At 50.6% G+C, this 25,000-nt stretch overlaps 2 protein-coding genes across 7 annotated transcripts in view; both read left to right on the forward strand.

Annotated features, from left to right (window-relative positions):
* LOC118229813 (neurogenic locus notch homolog protein 2-like) overlaps positions 1-14,146 on the forward strand; it is a 51,236-nt gene extending 37,090 nt beyond the window's left edge. For both annotated transcript variants that reach the window (XM_035422212.1, XM_035422214.1), the window contains exons 21-34: positions 902-1,086; positions 1,373-1,505; positions 2,005-2,256; positions 2,685-2,797; positions 4,945-5,309; positions 5,801-6,166; positions 6,483-6,625; positions 6,732-6,933; positions 7,570-7,657; positions 7,758-7,914; positions 8,261-8,583; positions 9,153-9,300; positions 9,675-9,772; positions 9,865-14,146. In XM_035422212.1, coding sequence (XP_035278103.1) covers positions 902-1,086; positions 1,373-1,505; positions 2,005-2,256; positions 2,685-2,797; positions 4,945-5,309; positions 5,801-6,166; positions 6,483-6,625; positions 6,732-6,933; positions 7,570-7,657; positions 7,758-7,914; positions 8,261-8,583; positions 9,153-9,300; positions 9,675-9,772; positions 9,865-11,172 — 3,881 coding nt within the window. In that variant the 3' untranslated portion in view covers positions 11,173-14,146. The remainder of the gene's footprint in view (positions 1-901; positions 1,087-1,372; positions 1,506-2,004; positions 2,257-2,684; positions 2,798-4,944; positions 5,310-5,800; positions 6,167-6,482; positions 6,626-6,731; positions 6,934-7,569; positions 7,658-7,757; positions 7,915-8,260; positions 8,584-9,152; positions 9,301-9,674; positions 9,773-9,864) is intronic.
* Positions 14,147-14,711: 565 nt separating this feature from the next.
* Positions 14,712-25,000, forward strand: part of LOC118229792 (UDP-N-acetylglucosamine transporter-like) — a 13,503-nt gene continuing 3,214 nt past the window's right edge. Inside the window, exons 1-5 of one of the 5 annotated variants that reach the window (XM_035422142.1) lie at positions 14,712-15,164; positions 22,262-22,514; positions 23,989-24,143; positions 24,376-24,498; positions 24,928-25,000. The exon at positions 24,928-25,000 is cut by the window's right edge and continues 102 nt beyond it. In XM_035422142.1, coding sequence (XP_035278033.1) covers positions 22,325-22,514; positions 23,989-24,143; positions 24,376-24,498; positions 24,928-25,000 — 541 coding nt within the window. In that variant the 5' untranslated portion in view covers positions 14,712-15,164; positions 22,262-22,324. Of the gene's footprint in view, positions 15,165-17,403; positions 18,653-18,673; positions 19,852-20,385; positions 21,735-22,261; positions 22,515-23,988; positions 24,144-24,375; positions 24,499-24,927 lie in introns of those variants that run through there. The other 4 variants (XM_035422144.1, XM_035422141.1, XM_035422145.1 and 1 more) reach the window with 4 other exon arrangements.

A 25,000-nucleotide genomic window follows, 5' to 3' on the forward strand; every position in this document is an offset into this window, starting at 1 on the left:
CATACACATGACCTTACACACACACACACACACACACAGAAAACCCATACACATGACCTTACACACACACACACACACACACAGAAAACCCATACACATGACCTTACACACGCGCGCACACACACACACAGGAATCCCATACACATGACCTTACACACGCGCGCACACACACACACAGGAATCCCATACACATGACCTTACACACGCGCGCACACACACACACAGGAATCCCATACACATGATCTTACACACGCGCACACACACACGCACGCACATACAGAAACCGGTACACATGATTTACACATGCGCAAGGAAACCCATACACATGACCTTACACACACAAACACGCACACACAGGAATCCCATACACATGACCTTACACACACACACACACACACACAGGAATCCTATACACATGACCTTACACACGCACGCACACACACACACACAGAAAACCCATACACATGGGCTCACACACGTAAACACGCTCGCACATGGAAACCCGTACACATGACCTTACACACACACACACACACACACAGGAATCCCATACACATGACCTTACACACGCGCACACACACACGCACGCACATACAGAAACCGGTACACATGATTTACACATGCGCAAGGAAACCCATACACATGACCTTACACAAACACGCACACACACACACGCACACACACACACACACACACACACACGCACACACACACACGCACACACACACACAGGAATCCCATACACATGACCTTACACACGCGCACACACGCACACACACACACAGGAAACCCATACACATGACCTTACACACGCACACACACACACGCACACAGAAACCCACAGTACTGGTACTCGACATGCGTCCCTGTGCCTGTATGGTGATGCTCGGCTCCCTGGCAGGTGTACCGGTGGACAGGGTGTGCCAGCACGGCGGGCGCTGCCAGGACGAGGGGCGCACTCACCGCTGCGAGTGCCAGCCCGGCTACACCGGCAGCTACTGCCAGGTGGAGGTGGACGAGTGCCAGTCCAACCCCTGCAAGAACGGCGGCACCTGTGTGGACTACCTGGGGATGTACGAGTGCCAGGTACACACACCCCCGTTAAAGTACATTACTCGCACTGAAGCACATCTGAGTGTCGCTGTCTCTCAGTGTACAGATGGGTACCAGGCTGAGAATCAGACTCCTCTCTCTCTCTCTCGCACTCACTCAATCTCTCTCGCTCATACTCTCTCTCAGTGTAAAGATGGGTACCAGGGGGTGAATCTGACCCCTCTCTCTCTCTCTCTCTCTCTCTCGTACTCACTCACACTCTCTCTCTCTCTCTTTCTCTCTCGTACTCACTCACACTCTCTCTCTCTCTCTCTCTCAGTGTAAAGATGGGTACCAGGGGGTGAACTGCCAGTACGATGTGGATGAGTGCCAGTCCCACCCCTGCCTGCACGGGGGCACCTGCTTGAACCTGGCCAACCGCTTCTACTGCACCTGTCCTCCAGGGACACAAGGTGGGCTGGGCACAGGCGTGTGCGTGTGTGTGTGTGTGTGTGTGTGTGTGTGTGTGTGTACGCTCTCGTGTGCTTGTGTGTCTGTGTGTGTGTGTGTGTGTGTGTGTGTGCGTGTGCGTGTGTGTGTGTACGCTCTCGTGTGCTTGTGTGTCTCTGTGTGTGTGTGTGTACGCTCTCGTGTGCTTGTGTGTCTTTGTGCGTGTGTGTATGCTCTCGTGTGCTTGTGTGTCTGTGTGTGTGTGTGTGTGTGTGTGTACGCTCTCGTGTGCTTGTGTGTCTGTGTGTGTGTGTACGCTCTCGTGTGCTTGTGTGTCTGTGTGTGTGTGTGTGTGTGTACGCTCTCGTGTGCTTGTGTGTGTGTCTGTGCGTGTGTGTGTGTGTGTACGCTCTCGTGTGTGTGTGTGTGTGTGCGCACGCGTTTGTGTGCTTGGTTGTCTCGTGTGCGTGTGTTTGGGTTTCCCGGCAGCAGGGTTCTGACCGTCCCCTCTGGCCCGCGCAGGTCTGCGGTGTGAGGTGGACGTTGACGAGTGCGACCCGGCTGTGGCCCCCGAGGGCCCGCGCTGTCTGCACGGCGGGCGGTGTGTGGACGGCCTGGGCCGCTTCACCTGCCTCTGCCCGCCCGGCTTCACGGGCCAGTACTGCGAGGGCGACATCAACGAGTGCCTGTCCGCACCCTGCCACGCCCCCGGCACCCTGGACTGCGTGCAGCTGCCCAACAACTACGAGTGCCGCTGTCGCCTAGGTTACACAGGTACGCGCACACGCGTTCGCGCGGGCGTAACGTGCACGCGCTGTTTCACACACGTTAAGTGTGTACATACTCACAGATTTACATACGCGCACACAGAAATGGACTTTGATGCAGTACGTGCTCATTGTGAACCCCCCGTTGTTTAAATTCATTCGAGCTTTTGAAATGGGATGAGGATATTTCTCACGGCACACCTGAGCTCGCCGGACGGCACGCGATGCAGGCGTCCATCAGGTTCAGAGGCATGCTGAGTCTGTGTGCCCCGGTTGTTCTTGTCTGGCGTGAGGTCACAGGAAGCTTGCCTTCAGACACACTTCCTGTTCTCAAACCTTTTCTCCATCTCGCTCTCCTCTCTCCCCTCCTCTTTCTTTACCCCTGTCTGCCCCCTCCCTCTGTGCCACCCCCCCCTGTTTTCCTCTGCGTTTCAGGACGGCACTGCGAGCTCATGCTGGACCTGTGTCGCTCCAGCCCGTGTCACAATGGGGGCGTGTGCTCGGTGAACAGCAGCTCGGCGCACGGCTACAGCTGCGACTGCAAGCCGGTGAGTCGTGTTCGAGTAGCTCAGTGTTCGAGTGACATTGAGCGCGGGGGTGTTCTGGGGTACGCCCCCCCCCCCACCCCCCTCAGAACTCTGTGCCCTAACGCTGTTGGGGTTCCCTGTGTAACTGCCAGTTCTCTCCCCTAAAACGCGTCTCACTCCTAACTCTTGGTCTTGTCCTCATGCTGCCTATGGAAGTGGTGAGGAAGCAAATCTCAGGTAGGGACTCTACACAGTGCCACACTGTGTATGCAGTGTGCTACAGGCTACTGTGGAAAACTCTCATACACGAGGATGCTCAAATACTGTACTGCATGTAACTGCGCCCTAGTGAAAAAGAACACCAATAAAACGCCTTATGTGTCCCCCTCTGCTTTCCCCCATTGTTACCTTTAAGAACAACTAGGTCTAGGAAGTAGCTAAGAGTTGCTTTTCTTTGTATAGAAATTTCCACATTGCTTCTGTGCTAAAATGGTAAATGTCTGAAGCCTTTGCCAATGGATGCCTTGAAATAACCATCTGCACTATATAAGTAGGCTTTACATCCATTTCTACAGCTTGCATCCCAATATCTATATGCTTACATAAATGACCTACCCAGTGTATACTGAAACAAAGCCTGGGTAATATACACAGCTTCATATGTTCTGATGTATGTGTGTGCGTGTGTATATGTATGTGTATGTGTCTGAGTCCTGATGACTGTAAATGAGTGTGTGTGTGTGTGTGTGTCTGAGTCCTGATGACTGTCAGTGAGTGTGTGTGTGTGTGTCTGAGTCCTGATGACTGTCAGTGAGTGAGTGTGTGTGTGTGTGTGTGTGTGTGTGTGTGTCTGAGTCCTGATGACTGTAAATGAGTGTGTGTGTGTGTGTGTGTGTGTGTCTGAGTCCTGATGACTGTAAATGAGTGTGTGTGTGTGTGTGTCTGAGTCCTGATGACTGTAAATGAGTGTGTGTGTGTGTGTGTGTGTGTCTGAGTCCTGATGACTGTAAATGAGTGTGTGTGTGTGTGTGTGTGTGTCTGAGTCCTGATGACTGTCAGTGAGTGTGTGTGTGTGTGTGTGTGTGTGTCTGAGTCCTGATGACTGTCAGTGAGTGTGTGTGTGTGTGTGTGTGTGTGTGTCTGAGTCCTGATGACTGTCAGTGAGTGTGTGTGTGTGTGTGTGTGTGTCTGAGTCCTGATGACTGTAAATGAGTGTGTGTGTGTGTGTGTGTGCCTGCGTCCTGATGACTGTAAATGAGTGTGTGTGTGTGTGTGTGTGTCTGAGTCCTGATGACTGTAAATGAGTGTGTGTGTGTGTGTGTGTGTGTGTGTCTGAGTCCTGATGACTGTCAGTGAGTGTGTGTGTGTGTGTGTGTGTGTGTGTGTGTGTCTGAGTCCTGATGACTGTCAGTGAGTGTGTGTGTGTGTGTGTGTGTGTCTGAGTCCTGATGACTGTAAATGAGTGTGTGTGTGTGTGTGTGTGTGTCTGAGTCCTGATGACTGTAAATGAGTGTGTGTGTGTGTGTGTGTGTGTCTGAGTCCTGATGACTGTAAATGAGTGTGTGTGTGTGTGTGTGTGTGTGTCTGAGTCCTGATGACTGTAAATGAGTGTGTGTGTGTGTGTGTGTCTGAGTCCTGATGACTGTCAGTGAGTGTGTGTGTGTGTGTGTGTGTGTGTGTGTGTCTGAGTCCTGATGACTGTCAGTGAGTGTGTGTGTGTGTGTGTGTGTGTGTGTGTGTCTGAGTCCTTATGACTGTCAGTGAGTGTGTGTGTGTGTGTGTGTGTGTGTGTGTCTGAGTCCTGATGACTGTCAGTGAGTGTGTGTGTGTGTGTGTGTGTGTGTGTCTGAGTCCTGATGACTGTCAGTGAGTGTGTGTGTGTGAGTGTGTGTGTCTGAGTCCTGATGACTGTCAGTGAGTGTGTGTGTGTGTGTGTGTGTGTGTGTGTCTGAGTCCTGATGACTGTCAGTGAGTGTGTGTGTGTGTGTGTGTGTGTGTGTGTCTGAGTCCTGATGACTGTCAGTGAGTGTGTGTGTGTGTGTGTGTGTCTGAGTCCTGATGACTGTCAGTGAGTGTGTGTGTGTGTGTGTGTGTGTGTGTCTGAGTCCTGATGACTGTCAGTGAGTGTGTGCTGTATGAAGTGCTGAAGCCCTCCTTTCTCCTCTCAGGGCTACCTGCTCTGCCAGAACGGCGGCACCTGCCTGCCGGACCCCCGCGGCCCCGCCCACTACACCTGCCGGTGCCCCGCCCCCTTCTCGGGCAAGCGGTGCGAGCTGGCGTCGTCGTCGGCCTGCTCGGACCCGGAGTGCGCCCAGCGGTTGGGGGACGGCGTGTGCGACGTGCAGTGCAACCGGCGCGAGTGCGAGTGGGACGGCGGCGACTGCTCCCTGCACCGCCTCGACCCCTGGGCCCGCTGCTCCGCCCCCGTGCCCTGCTGGGAGCTCTTCCGCAACGGCCGCTGCGACCGCCAGTGCGACAACCCCGGCTGCCTCTTCGACAGCTTCGAGTGCCAGACCGCCAGCATCCCCTGCAGGTACGCGGAGGAATCACGGCCCGGCGGTTGTTAAAGGCGTATTTCACTTGGGTAAATCACAAATCGCTGTGGGGAGCTTGCCCCATTGAATGGTAAATGGTAAATGGTAAATGGACTGCATTTATATAGCGCTTTTATCCAAAGCGCTTTACAATAGATGCCTCTCATTCGCCAGAGCAGTTAGGGGTTAGGTGACTTGCTCAAGGACACTTCGACACGCCCAGGGCGGGGTTTGAACCGGCAACCCTCCGACTGCCAGACAATCGGTCTTACCTCCTGAGCTATGTCGCCCCCATTGAAATTTGCGTAGCGGGATTGCTAGCATCATCAGATGTCCCTGTTGAACGTTAGGGAAACCCCGAAGCCCTAGCAACGCTGCGGGCCTCCACGCGTCAAGTGCGACGCCCCTGACGTAAATTGCCGTCGGGGGCGGGGTTCGAAACTGTCGCCCTCCTCTCAGCTCCTCCCCTTCCCCGACTCCTCCCCCTCAGGTACAACGACTACTGCGCCGACCACTACGGCAACGGTCACTGCGACCGCAGCTGCAACACGGAGGCGTGCGGCTGGGACGGGCTGGACTGCGCCGGCGGGGAGGCGGAGCGCGTGGCGGACGGCGAGCTGGTGCTGGTGGTGCGGCTGCAGCCGGACGAGCTGCGCAAGGACCTGCAGGCCTTCCTGCGCTCGCTGAGCATGCTGCTGCGCACCAACCTGCGCTGCAAGACCATCGTGCCCTACTACGGCCCCGAGGGGCCGGGGGAGGGGCCGGGGCGCGGGGAGGGGCCCAGGCGGGGCCAGGGCGCGGGGGCCGCGCCGCTCCAGCAGAGGGGAAAACGGGAGCAGGGGGAGGAGGTGATCGGGTAAGAGCCCTGCCCGGATTTCTCTTTTCTCGCTCTCCCCTTTGCTTCCGTCATCGTCGTCTTTGGACACCGTTTTCACGCGACCTCGATCGAGGACGTTAAGGAAAACGTCGATTTGAAATCGAATTTTTATCCATTTTTGCATTTTGAATAAAAAACAAAAAAAGGCCTTTTAGCTGATGCTCTTATCCAGAGCGACTAACACAATTTTTTCTATACCATTTACACTGTATTTAATTATTCATTTGAATTTAAGTCATTTAGCGTTTAACGAATGACGAAGCTTCTCGTGTGCCCCTCCCCCACCCCGCGGCAGGTCCAAAGTGTACCTGGAGATTGACAACCGGCAGTGTGCGCAGACTGGTAAGGAGTGCTTCTCCAGCACCGAGCAGGCGGCCTCCTACATCGCTGCCCAGCACATCAAAACCCCGCTGTCCTACCCCCTGGTCTCTGTCACAAGTGAGTGCCCCCCCCCCTCCCAGGTTCCATTAGCCCTCATGGTGAACAGAGCGTGTGCAGAATGTGGAAAAGCTAACCGTACACCCCCCCCCCCCCCCCCCTTCAGGCATTCCTGGGGAGGAGAAGCCATCGTTCCTGATGTACGTTATTGGCGCCGTCGTGGTCGTCATGCTACTGCTCTTTCTGCTGCTGGGCGTGCTGGCCGTCAAACGCAAGCGCAAGAGCGCCCCCCTGTGGCTGCCCGAGGGATTCTTCCTCCGGGACCGCAAACGCAGTGAGCCCCTGGGCCAGGATGACTTCGCCTTGAAGTGAGTTTCTCCAAGACTAAGACCCAGACTCAGAATAACGGATACACTGCTACCAAATTAAAGACCTGCTAGCAGTTTTAGTATATGAAAAGGGTTTTTTGTACATGCAAACCTCTTTACCAATGGAAGCAATGGAAACATTGATGGTACTGGAGCTAACACCTTAAACAAACTGTCTGAAAGTCTGGCCTTTAGTGTTCCACACTGAAAATGAATACTACGAATTCTAATCAGTCTAATTTAATGTCCGACATTGAGTGAGACCCTCAGTTACAAAAAGAGTTGTTTTGATTCTGGATTCTAAGGAGTTCTATAATGACTGTAAATCCGATACAGCGATAGTTAATCAAACATCATAATACTGTGTCATCAGTTCATTTCTTTACGCTGTACCCGTTTTATGAAAGGAACATGGCAGGAGAAGCTGTGCTGGCTTGTGAACGCAGCCTTTGCGTCGTGCTTAGCAACACCCCTGCAGCCGTGACTGCATTCACGATACAGCACGGCCTCTCGAGCCGTATTGTTTAATTCTACGCAGCACTTAGCCCTGGCACAGTGCTTCATTATGCCCTGGCACACCAATGTCCCGCCTGGCACAAAGTAACCGAAACTGCGTCCCTGCTCCACTTCCCTCAGGAGCGTTGTCAAGTCGAAGGATGGTTTGGTGGACTGCAGCCAGAGCCAGCACTGGCCCGAGGAGAGCTGCCAGCCCAAGAAAATGAAGGTGAGCCCACAGCTGTTTGCGTCTCCACTGGCTTTCCACCGCCCCGCACCCCCGCGTCTCAGCGGCTCACTGTCTGTCCCCTCCCCTCCCCCTGCTGCAGATGGAGGACAACCCCCTGCTGCCCGCCGGCGTGGACGGAGGAGAGGTGGACCGGAGGGAGTGGACCCTGCAGCACCGCAAAGCGGCCGACATCCCCCTGACCCCGCCCCAGTCCCAGCTCGACTCCGACTGCCTGGACATCGACGCCAAGGGGCCAGGTACCGGGAAACTGTGTGTGTGTGTGTGTGTGTGTGTGCGTGTGTGTGCGTGTGTGTGCGTGTGTGTGTGCGTGCGTGCGTGCGTGTGCGTGCATGCGCGTGTGTGTGTGTGTGTGTGTGTGTGCGCGAGTGTGTGTGTGTGTGTGTGCGCGTGTGTCTATGCGTGTGTGTGTATGTGTGTGTGTGTGTGTGTGTGTGTTTGTGTGTGTGCGCGTATGTGTCTATGCGTGTGTGCGTGTGTGTACGTGAGAGTGTATGTGTTTCTGAATATGTGAACCAGAGAGTGTTACAGGGCCTGGCTAGCTAGCTATAGGGTGTTTAGCAGGGCACTGTCTGTGTATCTCAGACGGATTTACACCCCTGATGCTGGCCTCGCTGAGGGGCGGCGGAGCCCAGGAGTGCTGTGGCCTGCTGGGAGAGGAGGAGGAGGACAGCGGGGGGGAAGAGCCGGGGCCCTCCGTCATCACCGACCTGATCACCGGGGGGGCGTCGCTCGTGGCCCAGACGGACCGCACCGGAGAGACCGCCCTGCACCTGGCCGCCCGCTACTCCCGCGCCGACGCCGCCAAGAGGCTGCTGGACGCCGGCGCCGACGCCAACGCGCATGACAACATGGGCCGCACCCCCCTGCATGCCGCCGTGGCGGCCGACGCCCAGGGAGTCTTCCAGGTAAAAGCAGTCCTCCCGAGACCTGCTGTCACTCTCCTCCAATACTGACACGCCCCTGTCTCCTCCCTCCTCAAACAGACACGCCCCTTCTCCCATCCCCCTTCAGACTGACACACCCCTCCCTCCTCCCCCCCGGACTGATACGCTCCTGTTTCCTCCCCTGAGACTCACACGCCCCTCTCTCCTCCCCCTTCAGACTGTCACGCCCCTCTCTCCTCCCCCTTCAGACTGTCACGCCCCTCTCTCCTCCCCCTTCAGACTGTCACGCCCCTCTCCCCTCCCCCCAGACTGACACGCCCATCTCTCCTCCCCCCTCAGACTGACACGCCCCTCTCTCCGCCCTCTCAGACTGACACGCCCCTCTCTCCGCCCTCTCACCTCAGACTGACACACCTCTCTCTTCTCACCCTAAGAACTGACACGCCCATCTCTCCTCCCCCCTCAGACTGTCACGCCCCTCTCCCCTCCCCCCAGACTGACACGCCCATCTCTCCTCCCCCTCAGACTGACACGCCCATCTCTCCTCCCCCTCAGACTGACACGCCCCTCTCTCCGCCCTCTCCCCTCAGATCCTCCTGCGGAACCGTGCGACGGAGCTGGACGCTCGGATGAACGACGGCACTACGCCGCTGATCCTGGCCGCCCGCCTGGCGGTGGAGGACATGGTGGAGGAGCTGGTGCACTGCCACGCCGACATCAACGCTGTGGACGACCACGGTAAGAGCCCTGAACACTGAGGCACTGAGTTTGGCCTCTGACAGACCTCCAGCCTTTCAGTAGAGTTTGGCCTATGACAGACCTCCTGGCTTTCAGTAGAGTTTGGCCTATGACAGACCTCCAGCCTTTCAGTAGAGTTTGGCCTATGACAGACCTCCAGCCTTTCAGTAGAGTTTGGCCTATGACAGACCTCCAGCCTTTCAGTACAGTTTGGCCTATGACAGACCTCCTGGCTTTCAGTAGAGTTTGGCCTATGACAGACCTCCTGGCTTTCAGTAGAGTTTGGCCTATGACAGACCTCCTGGCTTTCAGTGGAGTTTGGCCTGAGACAGACCTCCAGGCTGATGCCCCCCCTTCTCCCCTCTCTGCCCCAGGCAAGTCAGCCCTGCACTGGGCAGCGGCCGTCAACAACATAGAGGCAACCCTGGTGCTGCTTAAGAACGGAGCCAACAGGGACATGCAGGACAACAAGGTGCGTGCGTCCTCTCAGCCTCCCCCTGTCTTTTCCTCCCTTCCATTTGCTCCGGGTCTTTCTGTCTCACGCCGGGCCTCCCGTTTCCCCAGGAGGAGACGCCCCTGTTCCTGGCCGCCCGGGAGGGCAGCTTCAAGGCGGCGCAGATCCTGCTGGACCACTTCGCCAACCGTGACATCACGGACCACATGGACCGGCTGCCGCGCGACTCGGCGCTGGAGCGCATGCACCACGACATCGTGCGCCTCCTGGACCAGTACAACCTGATCCACAGCCCGCACGCCGGGCACCTGGGCGGGGCCTCCGGGCACCCCGCCCTGGCGTGCGGCGGAGGCGGAGCCTTCCCGGGGTCCCACCCCCAGGGGAAGAAGAGCAGGCGCGGGGGCGCCAAAGCGGGGGGCGGGACCGCGAGGGAGCTGAAGGACATGAAGGCCAGGCGGAGGAAGAAGCCTGCCGGAGGGGAGGGGCCGGTCGCCGGGGGTGATGGCGAGGGGGGAGTCGACGACAAGGCCACCAAGGGCGGGGGGCTGTCGGAGAGTTCGGTCACGCTGTCTCCCGTCGACTCCCTGGAGTCTCCCCATGCAAACGGAGGAGAGGGTGTCGGCACCGGTGGTGCTAACACGGCCACCTCGCCCTCAATGGTAGGCAACCAGCCTGCCCGGGGGCCACTCCTACCACCTGTCAATCACATGCTGGGGCAGCAGCAGCAGCAGCAGCAGCAGCAGCAGGGCTGGGCGGAGCTCCCCCAGCACAGCTACATGGGCCGGGGGTTCGGGCTCCTGCCGCACCAGCTGGGCATGCTGCACCCCGGGCTTCAGCAGAGGCGCCAGCCCTGCCCCCCCGGCCCCATGAGCCATGAGCAGCTCCCCCCCGTCGTCACCTTCCAGATGATGGCTCCGCCCACGCAGGACCAGGGCCCTTCCCACTCGCTCCGCCCCCAGGGCCTGATGTACCCGCCGCCCAAAATGGGCCTCCCCCACTCCCTGTCCCACCCCCATCCCTACCTGCACGCCCACTCCCTCCCCCACGCCCACAGGCCGGCCGACGCCCAGTGCCGCCAGCTCCCCGCCTACCAGCAGAGCCCCGTGGATAAGTACCCCACCCCTCCCTCCCAGCACAGCTACACCCCGGCCGGGTCGGAGGGCGCCACCCCCGGCCACCCGCCGCACCCGCCCGGCGAGAACCCTTACCTCACCCCCTCCCCGGAGTCCCCCGACCCCTGGTCTTCGTCCTCCCCCCACTCCAACTCAGACTGGTCTGACGTCACCACCAGCCCCACCCCCCTGGGGAACGTCCGCGCCCCGGCCCCCGCCCGACGCACGCACCTCCCCGAGCAGCAGGCCCCGCTGGAGGAGCAGAAGGCGCAGAGCCTGCACGGTGGCATGCAGGCGTACGCCTAGAGACACCCCGCCCGGACTCCCCCCGTCCCTCGCTCCAACTACACCCGGCCCACACTATCCCCTGCCCCCCCCCCCCCCGCCCAGGGCACGAACAGAACTCCCTCCCGCCCACTCTTCACATTCAGCACCTGCTATTCACAAATACAGATCACCGTCACGCTAAATATTACCCCCATGCATGGCTCCAAAAAATATATGCTATGTATACATATATCAAACCATAAATCACTAAGTCCGCTGGTTGGTTTCTCAGCTTTTTATATATTTTTTGCAAATGTTCTCTATAGATGGGGTTGGGGCTTGTCGGAACATGTTTTTATATTGTGTGTCTAAAAAGTAAGGAGGGTCTTGTCCTTTGAGGAACCTAAAAAGGAGCGGAGAGACATGGACAGAATGGACACCGGACCGAGCAGGCTAGACAGCTCCCAGCGGTACCCATTCTGGGTGGCTCCTTTCTCCAACTTGTTTCCTTTTCTGTCACTCGGTCAGGGGAATATGCTTGTAATATTGACTCTTCAGTATTTGTTCTGTTGTGGCTCAGGCCTGTTTTTGGGGAAAGCTGTTCTCATGATGAAGCCAAAAAACTTATTTCAGTTTTTGTTACTTGTGGAGTGCTGGTGACTGGTATGGTTTAGGAAGCTGGCGTTTGTGGATTACGTGTTACACACAGGTGACTTACAGAAGCACATACCTACTTCCCTTGTCACGATTCAAAGGTTAATTGTGGTTAACCCCATGGGTCACCTGAAACATTGCAGCTTGCTCTGTTTAAGCCAGTGAACCAGAGCATGTTGGGCCTTGGTGTTCTGATGGTCTACAATGGTCCCAAAATGTCAAAGATGGAGACTCAAGTAATACACCGAACAACTCATCCTCCACTTCAGATCAGAATTACCCCTGCCTCCCCTCCCACAGATTCCATCAGTCACCACAAACTTTTTGTGCCATTCTGAAAAATGTTTAAAGCACTGTCAGCTCTTCTGATGGAACCTTTCAATATGTGCACTACATCCTACAGGACTACTTCTGCAATCATGCATTTCCAGGTTTGTACGATGGCCATTTTTGCTTGAGAGCTGGGGGCCAATAAATGCTATAAAAATTGTCCAGATGTCAGTGTTACATTAAAGTGCACCTAGAGTAGTCGTCTGAAAGAGAAACTCAAGGGAAAGTGTGGTTTGATATGCCAAAAATGATCAGCCACCCTTGTCCAGAGTACATAGTTTGCATTTTATTTTATGTGCCAATCAAACCCTTTTCCTGGGTTTTCGATGAAAGTATTGTACGTTTTCAGTAAAAATAAACAAAAAAGTGTATGTGTGTTAATATTGTCATGTATGGATTTTTTTTTTTTTTCAGAGAAGGCCCTTAATACAGGTGCCTATTCAGTGAATGTTTTTGTGCTTTTGTGTTTTGTTTCAGGGTTCTTTTCGAACCAAAAAAGTAACCCTCACAAATTTGGAAGAGGGGGTAGCTCCTATATATATGGTACGATGAGCAACCATGATTTTTTTCTGAATATGGCACTGTTTATCACAGATAAGATCTGTAAATGTATAGTCTTGGTAGAGGTTAATCACCACCATTAATATTGTTGTCACTTTTTTTCTTTAAGTGGGACAGCATTGCTTTTTGTTACATATTTCATCAGTGTGACTGGTTCGGTGTCTGTGCTTTACATTTCTGTAAACTGCAGCATGCTTTATATTGTATTTTATCACATTTGCTACATTTTTGTGCTCAAGTCTTAACTGCTTTTTTTTAATATAAAACCAGGTCTGAACATGTTGTGTTTTTTTTAAATATAATCTAAATATGAGAGTAACCATTTGTGCCAGCTTCCTGCTGAGATTTCATCTCTTGAAAAGCGTGTACAACGGAAAGTAAACTGAGCAGGAAGTAATATAGGCCAGCTGTGGGCTATGACGCCTAAGGCTGCGACTAGCCTACTTGAGCGCTCTGATTGTGCCGAGTTCAGCGACGAGTTCGGTGAATTTCTTGGGAATTGCAGGGAAATAACGGTTGTCGTATTTGGCTCAGTTCTGCAAATACTTACAAGAAATAGATTAATCATTTTTTAATGCACACAACCTACATCCCTTGGCTATGATTACCCACCACAATGTAATTTATGGAACATACCGTTCACTAGCAGTCTGACCGAAAGTACAGTATCAGGAGTGAAATGTTACATTTAACCCCGTAGGTGGGCTAAAAACTCGCCGGGGTTACACCTTACAGTTTGAATAGCTTAACACAAAGTAAGGTAATTCAATAAAATTCCATGTTATATGATACAAACAGTCTTTAATCATTAAAAAAATCATTTATATGTTTTTCATGGCCTACCTATATCGTTCCCAAGACTGTAGGCCTAGCCTACGTTATTTTCGGGTTCCCGTCTGTTTTTTCGATCCAAACAGCTGTATCAGTCGATGTCACATGTCAACATGTAGCCTAAAGTTAGTCAAGATGAATATATATACGAAGATCAGGTCTGAGTTGAACAAATCCAATCAATTGGTTAATCAATAGTCCACTGACCACACAGACTTTTGGAAATATCGCCCGAAATATTTCAGCTATGGAAATCTTCCGCCGTTCGTTGGACGCAAAGAGAAGGTAATTCTGCGCGTTTAACCAGAAATATGTCGTTCAAGCTGCATCCACCTTAAAAGTCTTAGCCTACATTTTGCCCCTCGTTACGTTTGGCCCCGCTCTCCCCTACACGTGTCCATGTAATTAAGTGTGCCTATAATGGCATGAGAGCCGTCAGAATTGCAGCATTACTTTAGACGCGGACAGTCCGTTATGGAAAGTACTGGATAGCAATCCGTCCAGTTTGCGTCATGGTTTGGAGGATCTTGTTGCGGAACGCTCAATGAAGCATGGAAGTTTTTGATTAGCAGATATTTGAATTGTTCTATGGCCTTCCCGTGTCGTTGTTGGCTAATAAAAGATTATCCAAATGTGATGTGTGTAACTTCAGTTTCTTGGGACTGCCGGAATAATTGTTGCATCAGTAGCCTACACTTATGATGGTCAGTTTTGAAATCTTTCATCATGCAGGTTTATTTTGATATGCTTGTACTTTCAACCTGTTTACAAAAAGTAGGCTATATTACTGTTGTTATAAGCAAAAGGTCTGACAAAATATAACCAGATTTTAAAAACTTAAAAACAAACCAAGAATTGACACGTGCTTTAAATACATTGATAACTGTAGGACTGCATTGCAGTTTGCATGAGTTAATAAAGACATGATTAACGTAGCAAATCATTTAACACATATTGATCAATCAAGTAGCCTAGCCTACTTGGTTAAGAAAGACCTTACCCTTCATTTAAAGTTAATTATTTTAAATACCTTACATTAGACAAAAATACTGCAACAACAGCGAATTCCCTTTCATGTAGCGTTCACCTCCGTGGTCTAGTTACCTGCGATAAAGCAATTCTGCGAAATAAATTGAGAACGTATTCCGATTCCCATGCACCAGGTATCAACAGTGCGTTTTACCCCTCTGCGCCAGCAGGTGTCAGTGGGGACGTGAAACGCACGTATGGAGGAAACTCATTCTTTGACGAGAAAATGACGAGGGTGGTGGTGATGGTTTTAACTTTTACTGTTTTAGATGCAGGGACAGAGGCGTTTCACTAAGCAATCTTGAAGGACAGGACTCGGACTCGGACTCAACCACGACCATAAGCGCAGAAGTTGTAGAAGAGAAAATGACGGAGGAACATCGCCTGACACTGCACGGTTACAAGCTTGCCAGCTTCCTGGTGACTTGTGCAGTGGCCTGCTGACGGTCTTTCCTGCTGCTGTGGTGCGAAGACCACACTCCTTGGTGGCAGGTCCACGTCTTGGAGGAGCAATATTCATTGTTAGCTAGGATACCGTGGTCTACCAAACTAGCAGGCTGCGTCGGCTCACTTGAGTAACAAGCAGGCTATTCCCTCGCTTACGTCCTGAGAACCCGCTGTGCCAGGTAAGTGGACAACACTCGGATGAAGAATGTGGCTATTAGAAGCTAGCATTTGTGAAATGCTTTATTTAACTTATTACCAGATCGCTACTAGCTACACTATTTAGACCCACTACAGTTAGTTAGGTTTAACGTTACGCGAAGTTAGCTAGCTATCTAGCTAGCTAGCAAGCAGTATTATGCATGGCACAGTCTAGCGGTCTAGATAGACCATCACACAACCGTTAGCTTTAGAACGCAGCACATTCATTGAAAAATATGCAGGATCGTTGGCTAGGTAGTTGGGGTACTTAGCTAGACAGCGAACAAAAACTTGCGGCACCGTTGCTTTGAACTTAAATAATAGTTGCAAAGCTAGTTAACCTGTCTGACATAACTAGCTCTTAGCTATCATAAGTTGTATACACGCTACGTTCTATTGTCCGATCCTTGTTGCTATGTACCGACAAATTGGCTGGTATTACATTACCTGTTCACGCACGATTGGCGTTACAGTGTTTACCGAAGAGTGTTTCTGGGTAACGACGCTTCTGGGAGTTGCGGTGTTTGGAAGTACTGCGATTTCTGTAAAGATAACATTTTGAAAAGTGACCTGCGTTTGATTTTCCAGTTGTGTATTTAGTGGCAGCGGATTCCCAGTTACTCAATTGATTTGATTTAGATATGTATATTCTGGACGTAATGTCAGTGACAGCGCGGGGAAGCTTCACCGGTAATGGGATTCACGAAGCCTCACTGACCGTGTTTTCAGAGAGTGTGATGATACAGCATGGGGACTGGCAGTTTGCCTTTTACCTTCATTAATTCTGGCGTTGTTTTTTTGTTTTAGGTTTTTGTGATTTCACCGAGCTGTCATTTCTTAACAAATATAGACTGTAGCTTTTACACATATGGGTTATTGGAAGTAGACAAAGTTTTTTTTTAAAGAGAAGAATAAAAGCAAGGTCTTTGGGACCTCGAGGTCATTGTCATGCTGAAATAGTAAAGGGCCTTCCCCAATCTGTTGCCAGAAAGTTCTCTAAACTGTCATTGTATGCTGTAGCATTAAGATTTCCCTTTACTAGAACTAGGGCAGCTCTAGCAGGGCCGAAATTTGATGAACTGACTTGTTGGAATGGTGGCATCCTATGACAGTGCCACGTTGAAAGTCACTGAGCTCTTCAATACAACCCATTCTACTGCCAATGCTAGTCTATGGAGATTGCATGACTGTATGCTTGATTTTATGCACCTTTTAGTAATGGGTGCGGCTGAAGTATCTGAATTAGAAGGGGTGTCCACATACTTTTGGCCATGCCATGTAGTGTATGTTCAAGGCACATTACTTTAAAAAGGAAGGAAAGCACTTATTTATTTATAAATTGACATGGGTAGCTTAAATTAAGATTTGCATAATAGTCCAATGAACTAGTGTAATACTGTATGATTCTCTGTAATTTTTTTGTTTATAATTTTAAAAATGAGATTAGACCTGTCTGTTTCAAACTTGGGGAGAGAAGCATTGTAGGAATTATAGGACCTGTCATTTTGGTCATTATTTGCATTTTATCTTATGTGTGTATTAAGGGTAAATTTAATGGGGAAGTGTGTCACCATTCAAGTTATAGACTTGCACCTTGAATTTAAAGTTCGGCATGGCCCTTTAAGGATTCTGTTTGTAGTTCTGTGGAGAATGGCTCCAGATTCAGCAGAGCAATGGCAGCTGCGTGGTGTGTTTTCTCCTGGAATGGGCCTTGGTGTGGGTTGAGGCCCATGCATGAGGGAGTGTGACGGAGACGCCGTCAGCAATCTACCGGAATGTCATGGACATGCCTACTGCCGTTTTCCCCCAACCTCGCTCTTCTGGGTCAGCGCCGTCGGTCTCCAAACACATTTTCTCCCTGAACGCGGAAGTTACAGGGTTACAGTGTGGGATTTGCAACCATAGCTAGGCAAATACTTGCTGTTCACACAAACTCCCTCCCCCAACAATGGCGCCTGATATTGATAGCCTCCTTTCTGTGAAAGGAGTGCCCGTGCCAAAAGTGAAACCCTGCGAGGGAGGAAAACAGCAGATAAACTCTTTGTCTTTCTAAAGTCCTTGTCTCTTTTTGGCTGGACCGCAGCAGCGGGGCCAGCCCTATAAACGCAAATGTCTGTGACTGACTGTGTGAGTGATGAAGTTACACCATTGGTCGGCCGAGTTATGACGTCACACCATTGCTCGGCCGGATGAAGTGTGTTAGGTCCAGCCATATACTAGGTTTTGACCTGGTATTGTTTTTTGTCGTTTTATTTTTTATTTTTTTAACAACCTGAGGATAAATGCAGACCATTAGTTTCTCCATCTGCATGGCATGTGGCATTATCCTATCCAGTTCTAAAGAGGGGCCTGCATTTGTTTTTTCTTTTTTATTTTTTTTTTCATTTAATCATGAAGGGTTCTGTCCCTTTGAATTACGAGGACCACATTTAAGAAAGTCTTAGATTTTGTAGTTTAACTTTCTGTTCATTTAATTTGAAAAGTGGCATAACTTGACGCATGCTCAGTTGTGGGCAAGGGGTATTGAATTTCAGTGGAACCCATCTGATTTACTTTCATGTTATTTATTTGATTATTGTTTATTTTAGCCAGTGCATGATAGGCCATTGTATTGTCTCTAGTTGTAGTGGCAGCTTCAATTTTGGTATGGCACTGTCCAATTTTTTCCCTATACATTTGGTATGATATGTTGCAAATCCCAGCTCATGTGGGTTGATTTTTTAACTCAGGGGGGTTAGATGTACTGAGCTACTCAGAGCGAAAATTTACTTCTTCTCCTGTTAGTAAAAGGAGGTATTATTATAAATATTCTTCAGCCTTACACTCGCTCGTAACATATTTGTATGTGTATTTACATGTATTTGCCTTACATGGTCTGTCTTTTAACCTCTTTAGAGTTGCCAGAACTGGTGGATTAGGCAGGAATAATGGGGTAGGCTACATCTTTTCTACAATAATAGATTTGCTATTTTTATTAGACAATGCGGATAATAAATTATTGTTGTAATAACTATTATAGTTGTAACAGAGTTTTATTTGCAGAACACATTTCATGCAGTGTAGCTTATTTAAGTGTGCTCGCAAGGTCTGTGAAGCATTGGCGGAATGGCTGCGTTACGAAGCCTGCGATGGCCAGCTCTCATGAGAGAACAGGCGGTCTGTCGTCGCGGGCGACGGCGAGTTCATGAAAAGACACTGTCTGGATAGTGACGGTATGCTTTTTGCGACGGAGCCTGTGAGCTTCAGTTTTGCATCCACTGCAGGAAATGAAAATCTTAACTCTGGCGGTGGGAGAAGATTGGGTCGTGCAGCTGGGATGACTTGATTGTGGCCCTTGCAGCGTCTCGTGTAGAGAGGGGATTGATCTCCTAAGCAGCCTGGGATGTCAAAGAAAAGCTAGCTGCTCTGATGCGTATTTCAGAATTCTGTGGAATCTTCGATGGCACGATCGCTTCACGCGTGGATGAAGGTGTGTACGTTAAAAGAGGACAATACCACACCATTAGTACTCAGTGTGTGATGTCGACTATAGGAAACTTTGTATTTATTTCTTCCTTCATTAATTGTTATTGAATTCCGATAAGGCGGCATGTTTGTAATCAAATGTTTGTTTACAAATGTTTTGTTTACAAACCATCAAGATTGCAGATTCATAATTTATGGCACCTATCAGAGTCATGAAGGTCATCTCAAATAATATCACTGAAAGTTCCTTTGAGTGGTATTACAACATGGTGGTTAATTATTAACAGTTTTTCTCTACATGATTCTTATCCGTAATTCAGTGTTCCAGAACAGGTAAAGGTAAGGCTCATGTTTTGCAGATACAGAACGCATGTGTGTGAGAGAGAGTGAAAGAGAGTGAACAGCCGTTACCATTTTGTCACAGGAAATGACATCCCCCCCACCAGCTCCCCCGCACACAGGGCCCGCGTTGTACACGTGTCTGAGCTTTATCGGGGGCCCGGTGCGTTTCTGGCAGTGCCAGCGCACACGGGAGCGTCTGTGTGCCGGCTGGGGCGGGTGCGGGAGCAGGAACAGGACTGTGGCAACACAAGGAAGCCAGTGTGTCCTCCCACTCGCTGTGTGAGCCAGGACTCCCCTGGGCTCTCAGTACTGGGTCAGCTTATCCAGGGAGAGTTCATTTTTCATTCTTATTCACTGTAGCAGCGTCGGGATTTACGCCGTCCTCTTCTCTGCGGCTGGGGTCGGCGGGGGTGCAGGGTTATGTAATGTTATGTTACTCTGGTGGGTCTCGGGTGTTAAAAGAAGGCCGAATTTTAAGATGTGGGTGGTTGTGAAATAGCGGTGGGTGTGCATGCGTGTGTGTGTGTGTGTGTGTGTGTGTGAGACTCGCAGGGTTATCAGCCGGAGAGGGGTGTGCTCTCTGTTAGTTTTGTGTCCTTATACGCCGCCGCTCCCAGGCGTAGCCTTTAGCGCGGGCACCGCGGACAGGCCCAGGGGCTGGAGCGTGTCCGTAAAGGCCAGCGGATTGGGAGCCATGTTTAAGTAGGCGGGGGGTGGGCACACGGAGAGGCTGATAGTCCGCTGCATATCCGTCTCCCATCCGGCTCGCTGACCACACATGGGTGAGAAGAGGTGAGCTGGAGCCAAGAACCGAACTGAGCCGCCTGGACGAACAGAGAACCCCGCAGCTGCATTCACATGGTGTGTACTGTACGGTTCTGTGTGCTTGGATATCTGTGTGATGCATGGTATAGAAAGACTGTGAGGGGGATTGAAATGACTGTATTTGTGTGTGTTTGTGTGTTTGTTAGTGTGAGTGCACCTGTGTTTGACCTGTGCAAGAGAGGCAAGTTTATGGACTGTGTAGAAGGAATGCCGCTGTTTGTACATGCAAATGTGTGTGCGCGTGGCAGTAAGTGATATGACTGTGTGTGCGTTTGAGAAATGAATGGTCTCTATAGAAAGACTGGCAGTGAGCGGGTTTGAAATGACTGTGTTTGTGTGTGTGTGTGAGTACGCACAAGTGTGTGTCAGTGACATGTTAATGATCTGTGTAGAAAGAGTTGCAGTGTGTTTAGTTTGAAATGGATGCGTGTTTGTGTGTGCTTGTGTGACAGGGTTTATGGTATTTGGAGAAATCAGCAGTGTGGTGTTTTTCCTGAAAGAGTGGCAGGTCGGGGGGGCGAGGGGGGGGGGTTGTCTGCGTGGCTGGGTCAGTAGCTGATGTGTAAGAACTGCAGTTAGATGTGTACACTGCAAAAAAGTCTTAACAATGAGACTTAATAATGAGACTTAAAATCTTACTGCTTTCTCTCTAGTGGAAAATATCTCCTTGTTTTAAGTTACTTTTTGCTTGTCAAGGGAAATTTTCTTACCGTGTTGGCAAATCGTGAAATTAGTCAAACTGTCTCACCTCATTGGCAAATTTTTTGTCTTGATCAGCAAAACAGTAATGGAAATAAGACTTTAAGTCTAAATATAAGATTAAAATTCTTGTTATATTTGACTTATTCTTTGGTTTTTGCAGTCTTCTGCTGCTCATGTAGCGTTTGCTTATATGTTGTGGTTTGCTGCAGTGCTTGAACTGGCCTTTTCCCTTAAAAGGACCCTCTGCTAGGGGAAAAACGTGAGCTAAGAATGCCGAGCAAGGTAAAATAAGAGTGTGTCTCATTTAGCTTCCTGGCTCTTTACAAACAGAGTAGAGCACAGTTCTCTGGCTCTAAGTATCCTGTTTTGAAGTTGTGTTGACTGTTGTCAGCACCCAGGTGTAGGGATTTTAATCTGGGACCATAGAAGTGTGGTACTCCATTGACTGCCTTAAATGAATAGTGAAATGGTTACAAAGACAGAGTTACTTGCACGTTAACACGGCGGACAGACAGACGCGCAGTTCAGGTGTCTGGAAGCATATTGTGAAACTCCCTGAACAGTTCTGTGCGCTCTCCTGGGTTAAGTTCCCCAGGGGCTACTTGGTGTTTCAGATCCCTGACCCTGTAGAGTAGTGTTTCCAAAACTGTTGCCTGATAACCAGGTTCCTTAAGGACAGGACGGACGAGGCATTACGTAATTGGGTTATTATCCCAACAAACAGTTTTCCGCACGGGGATGGCGCGGCAGGCGCGCAGGGTAACCGGTAGGGCCACGCGGATGTCTCAGTAAATCACCGGGAGCACCGGGGGGTGAATGGTAGGAAACGCAAGACCTGACAAAACGCTCACAGAATGACCCATTTCCTGCTCACGCAGGGGTGTGGTTTTAAAGGTCATATCTACCCTGGACACTGAGAGTACCTTTTCAAACAAGGAGACTTTGGAGTCGGTACAGAGCTCTGGTTTGTTTGCAGAGAAAGACTTTTTAAAATGTGAATAACAAAAAAAAAAAAAAATTTGCAATCTAAACGAAATGAGGGATTTTCCAAATTTAGCAGTTCTTTCCGGTTTGAGTTGACCTTCTCGTGGCGGAAGCTCCGTTGAGGTTCGATGCGGTTCAGCAGTTCAGAGGAAAGCCGGCCGCAGGGCACGCATGCTTTGTCCGATGACTGATTTTGATCTGGCGGCGAGCCCAGCTGTCGTTCAGGAATTCAGGTAAACTTTGTTTCCACTGTTTTCGCCTTTTTAAGCGTCGGAGGAAGTGGCTGCTGAAGCGGTCGTGGTTCGTCGCTCTCTGTCGCACGTGCTTTCGCCTCTGGCGCTCAGCAGAGTGACGCTGCTGACTCGGGTGGATGCGCTCACGGTCTCGTCTTACATTGCGAGGTGCTCTGGTTAGAAGGTTTTGAATGTTTTAAATGAGTGTATGGTAATGTTGTGTAATATGTGCTGTCTTGTTCGCGTGTTGACCTAAAACTGGGATCTCTGGCATGACTCTCTTATGTATATAAGGACTAGCAAAGGAGTAATGGCATATCACAGATGAAGGGTGTATGCCAGAAAGTTTGAGACTTACAGCTTCATCTTTAAGTAAATAGCTGGGTGTGAATCTTGAATGTAGTTAATTAGGTCAGTATGCTTTGTGGGCTCAGATAAGGGCGTCTGCTGAGTCTTAGTTCAGTGGTTTTTTTAGTTCTGTCCTCTAGCTCATGCCGTCCTTCTCTGACATGGCTTCTCTTCCTCAGTCCAAATCGGACCTCTCCCCGCTGGCCCCGCCCCCTCCCGCGGGGTGGGCGTCCTTGGTCTCCATGACGTCCGGGCAGCTGAAGTACGCGTCGCTGGGCGTGCTGGTGCTGCAGACCACGTCGCTGGTGCTGACCATGCGCTACTCTCGCACCCTGCAGGGGGACGGCCCCCGCTACCTGGCCTCCTCCGCCGTGGTGTCCGCCGAGCTCCTCAAAATCCTCACCTGCGCGCTGCTCGTCTTCAAGGAGCACAGTGAGTCCCGCCCGAGCACCCGCGGGGTGTGTGTGTGTGTGTGAGTGGGTTTGTGTGTGTGTGTGTGTGTGAGTGTGTGAGTGGGCTTGTGTGTGTGTGAGTGGGTTCGTGTGCGTGTGCGTGTGTGCCAACGTGCTCTCATCTGGTCATGTCCCCAATCATATTTTTGCATGTGCTTTTGTATGTATCTGTTAGTATTTTTGCATAACCAGCTGGTCTGTCTTGTTCAGAAACATGACCCAAGTACCACAGCTAGGATGCGTTCATTCTGATAAAGATACTCAGTTGCCTATTTTCAATTAGTTGACTCCTGATGTTCTATTTGATACCTGGACTTATTACATGTCTGTTATGGGAGCAGAAAGGCCTTGTAAAAATTCTCTCTGTTCTCAGTTTTTTCTAAAATGATCTGGGCCTTATCTTATCATTATGAAGTATGATTTTCCAGAGAGTGGCCCATGTACCCTGTGAGATCATAGGAGACTTTGCGGTTGTGTGGCCTTGCAATGTCTTTGATTGTTTCCTGGAGGATCTGTGAACTTCAGTCTTCGAAATCTGAGATTCCAAGCACTTTCGAGAAGTAACTCTGTTTCCTGGAGTTCTCCCTTTCTATGAACTTTGATTTACTATTAACAATGCTGGTACATTAGGTCTGCATTCCTTCAAATTCCTGTTTCGCATTTGCAAGTACCTCAAACTGAGTCACATTTGCCCCACCCTGATATTTAAAAAAAAAAAAAAAAAAAAAAAAAAAAGTCTTGGTTAACAGCAAACAAAAATCTGTTCCTGCGAAATCTAACTAATATTATCTGACTTGAAGTTGTTTCAAGAATGAAGGTACTTGCATAGCATTCGGCTGTGTGTACAAATGTATGTTCTCCACACATCTGCTTCCAGATTTCAGCCTTTATATGAATTGCTCGCTTCCTGCATTTACAAAGCATGCCTCCCTGGAGGTAGAACCCCATTGGTCGACGCATAATGCTTTGCAATGAAAGTAGAAAAGGTTTCTGACCTCTTGATGAATGGAAAGGTCCAACTGAATTAGAATGGAAAACCTGTGTTTTTTCCTCCCATGACCAGCAACTCCTAAATAGCGGTGGTCTCCCAACTGTCACGTGTTCGTAGAATGACTGGGAGAATGTTGTTTCTCTTTTTCTCTTGCTTTCTTGCTTCATTTCTTTCTCCTTCTCTATTTTGGCCTCTTTACTTCTCATCTCCCTCCTTCTGAGAAGTGGGCAGGGTTGTCCACGTCTCCACTTCCATTATGAGTAATGTGGTTTTTTATAGAAGTCTTGAGTGTTTAGTGGCATTCAAGTGCAGTGTGCTGAAAATAGAAGGGAGGTGTGCGATTTATTTGTGGAGGGTTAATGCAAAAAGGTTTGATTCCTGTGTTAGTTTTGGACACCCTGCTTGTAATAATAGAATGGTAATGACCCTGTGAATGTGGCTCCTCCTCTTGCCCGTTTCCAAGGCTACAGCTTGCGAGCACTGAACCGGGTGCTCACAGAGGAGATCTTCAATAAGCCCATGGAAACGTTGAAGTTGGCCATCCCTTCCGGCATCTACACGCTCCAGAACAACCTTCTCTATGTGGCTCTGTCCAACCTGGACGCTGCTACATACCAGGTACAGTACGAGGATCTGGATATGCAGAGACTAAAGACTCTGTGTGTGTGTCTGTCTGTCAGTCAGTCAGTCAGTCAGTCAGTCAGTCAGTCAGTCAGTCAGTCAGTCAGTCAGTCAGTCTGTCTGTCTGTCTGTCTGTCTGTCTGTCTGTCTGTCTTTATTTGTGCCTGTGTCTGTGTCTATGTCTGTGTTTGTGTTCATCCCTCTCTCGCTGCACTGCCCTGTCTCCCAGGTGACATACCAGCTGAAGATCCTGACCACAGCCCTGTTCTCCGTGTCCATGCTGGGCCGCAGGCTGGGCGTGTATCAGTGGCTCTCCCTGCTCATCCTCATGGCCGGAGTGGCACTCGTGCAGGTGGGTCTCACCGCTCGCACTCCCTGCTGTCTCTGTACGGCCTGCCTGTGAGTGTGCTGACCCCTCCCTCTGTCTGTGAGCGCAGTGAAGCCCCTCCCTCTGTCTGTGAGCGCAGTGAAGCCCCTCCCTCTGTCTGTGAGCGCAGTGAAGCCCCTCCCTCTGTCTGTGAGCGCAGTGAAGCCCCTCCCTCTGTCTGTGAGCGTAGTGAAGCCCCTCCCTCCCGTCTGTGAGCGCAGTGAAGCCCCTCCCTCTGTCTGTGAGCGTAGTGAAGCCCCTCATTCTGTCTGAGTGTACTGACACTCCTCTCTTTTCAGTAACCGCTGTCTGTGACCGTGCTGGTTGTGCACGTGACCATGTTGAAGCCGCACTCTTTTATTAGTCTGTGGGGGTTTGTTTCCATGACTTTGCTCCTGTTCCTCCGGTTCACAGTGGCCCTCGGATTTCCCCGCCATCCCCCAGCAGAAGGAGCTTTCGGCGGGCTCTCAGTTGGTGGGTGTAGTGG

This window comes from Anguilla anguilla, chromosome 6 (assembly GCF_013347855.1).
Source record: "Anguilla anguilla isolate fAngAng1 chromosome 6, fAngAng1.pri, whole genome shotgun sequence".
NCBI classification, from domain to species: Eukaryota; Metazoa; Chordata; class Actinopteri; order Anguilliformes; family Anguillidae; genus Anguilla; species Anguilla anguilla.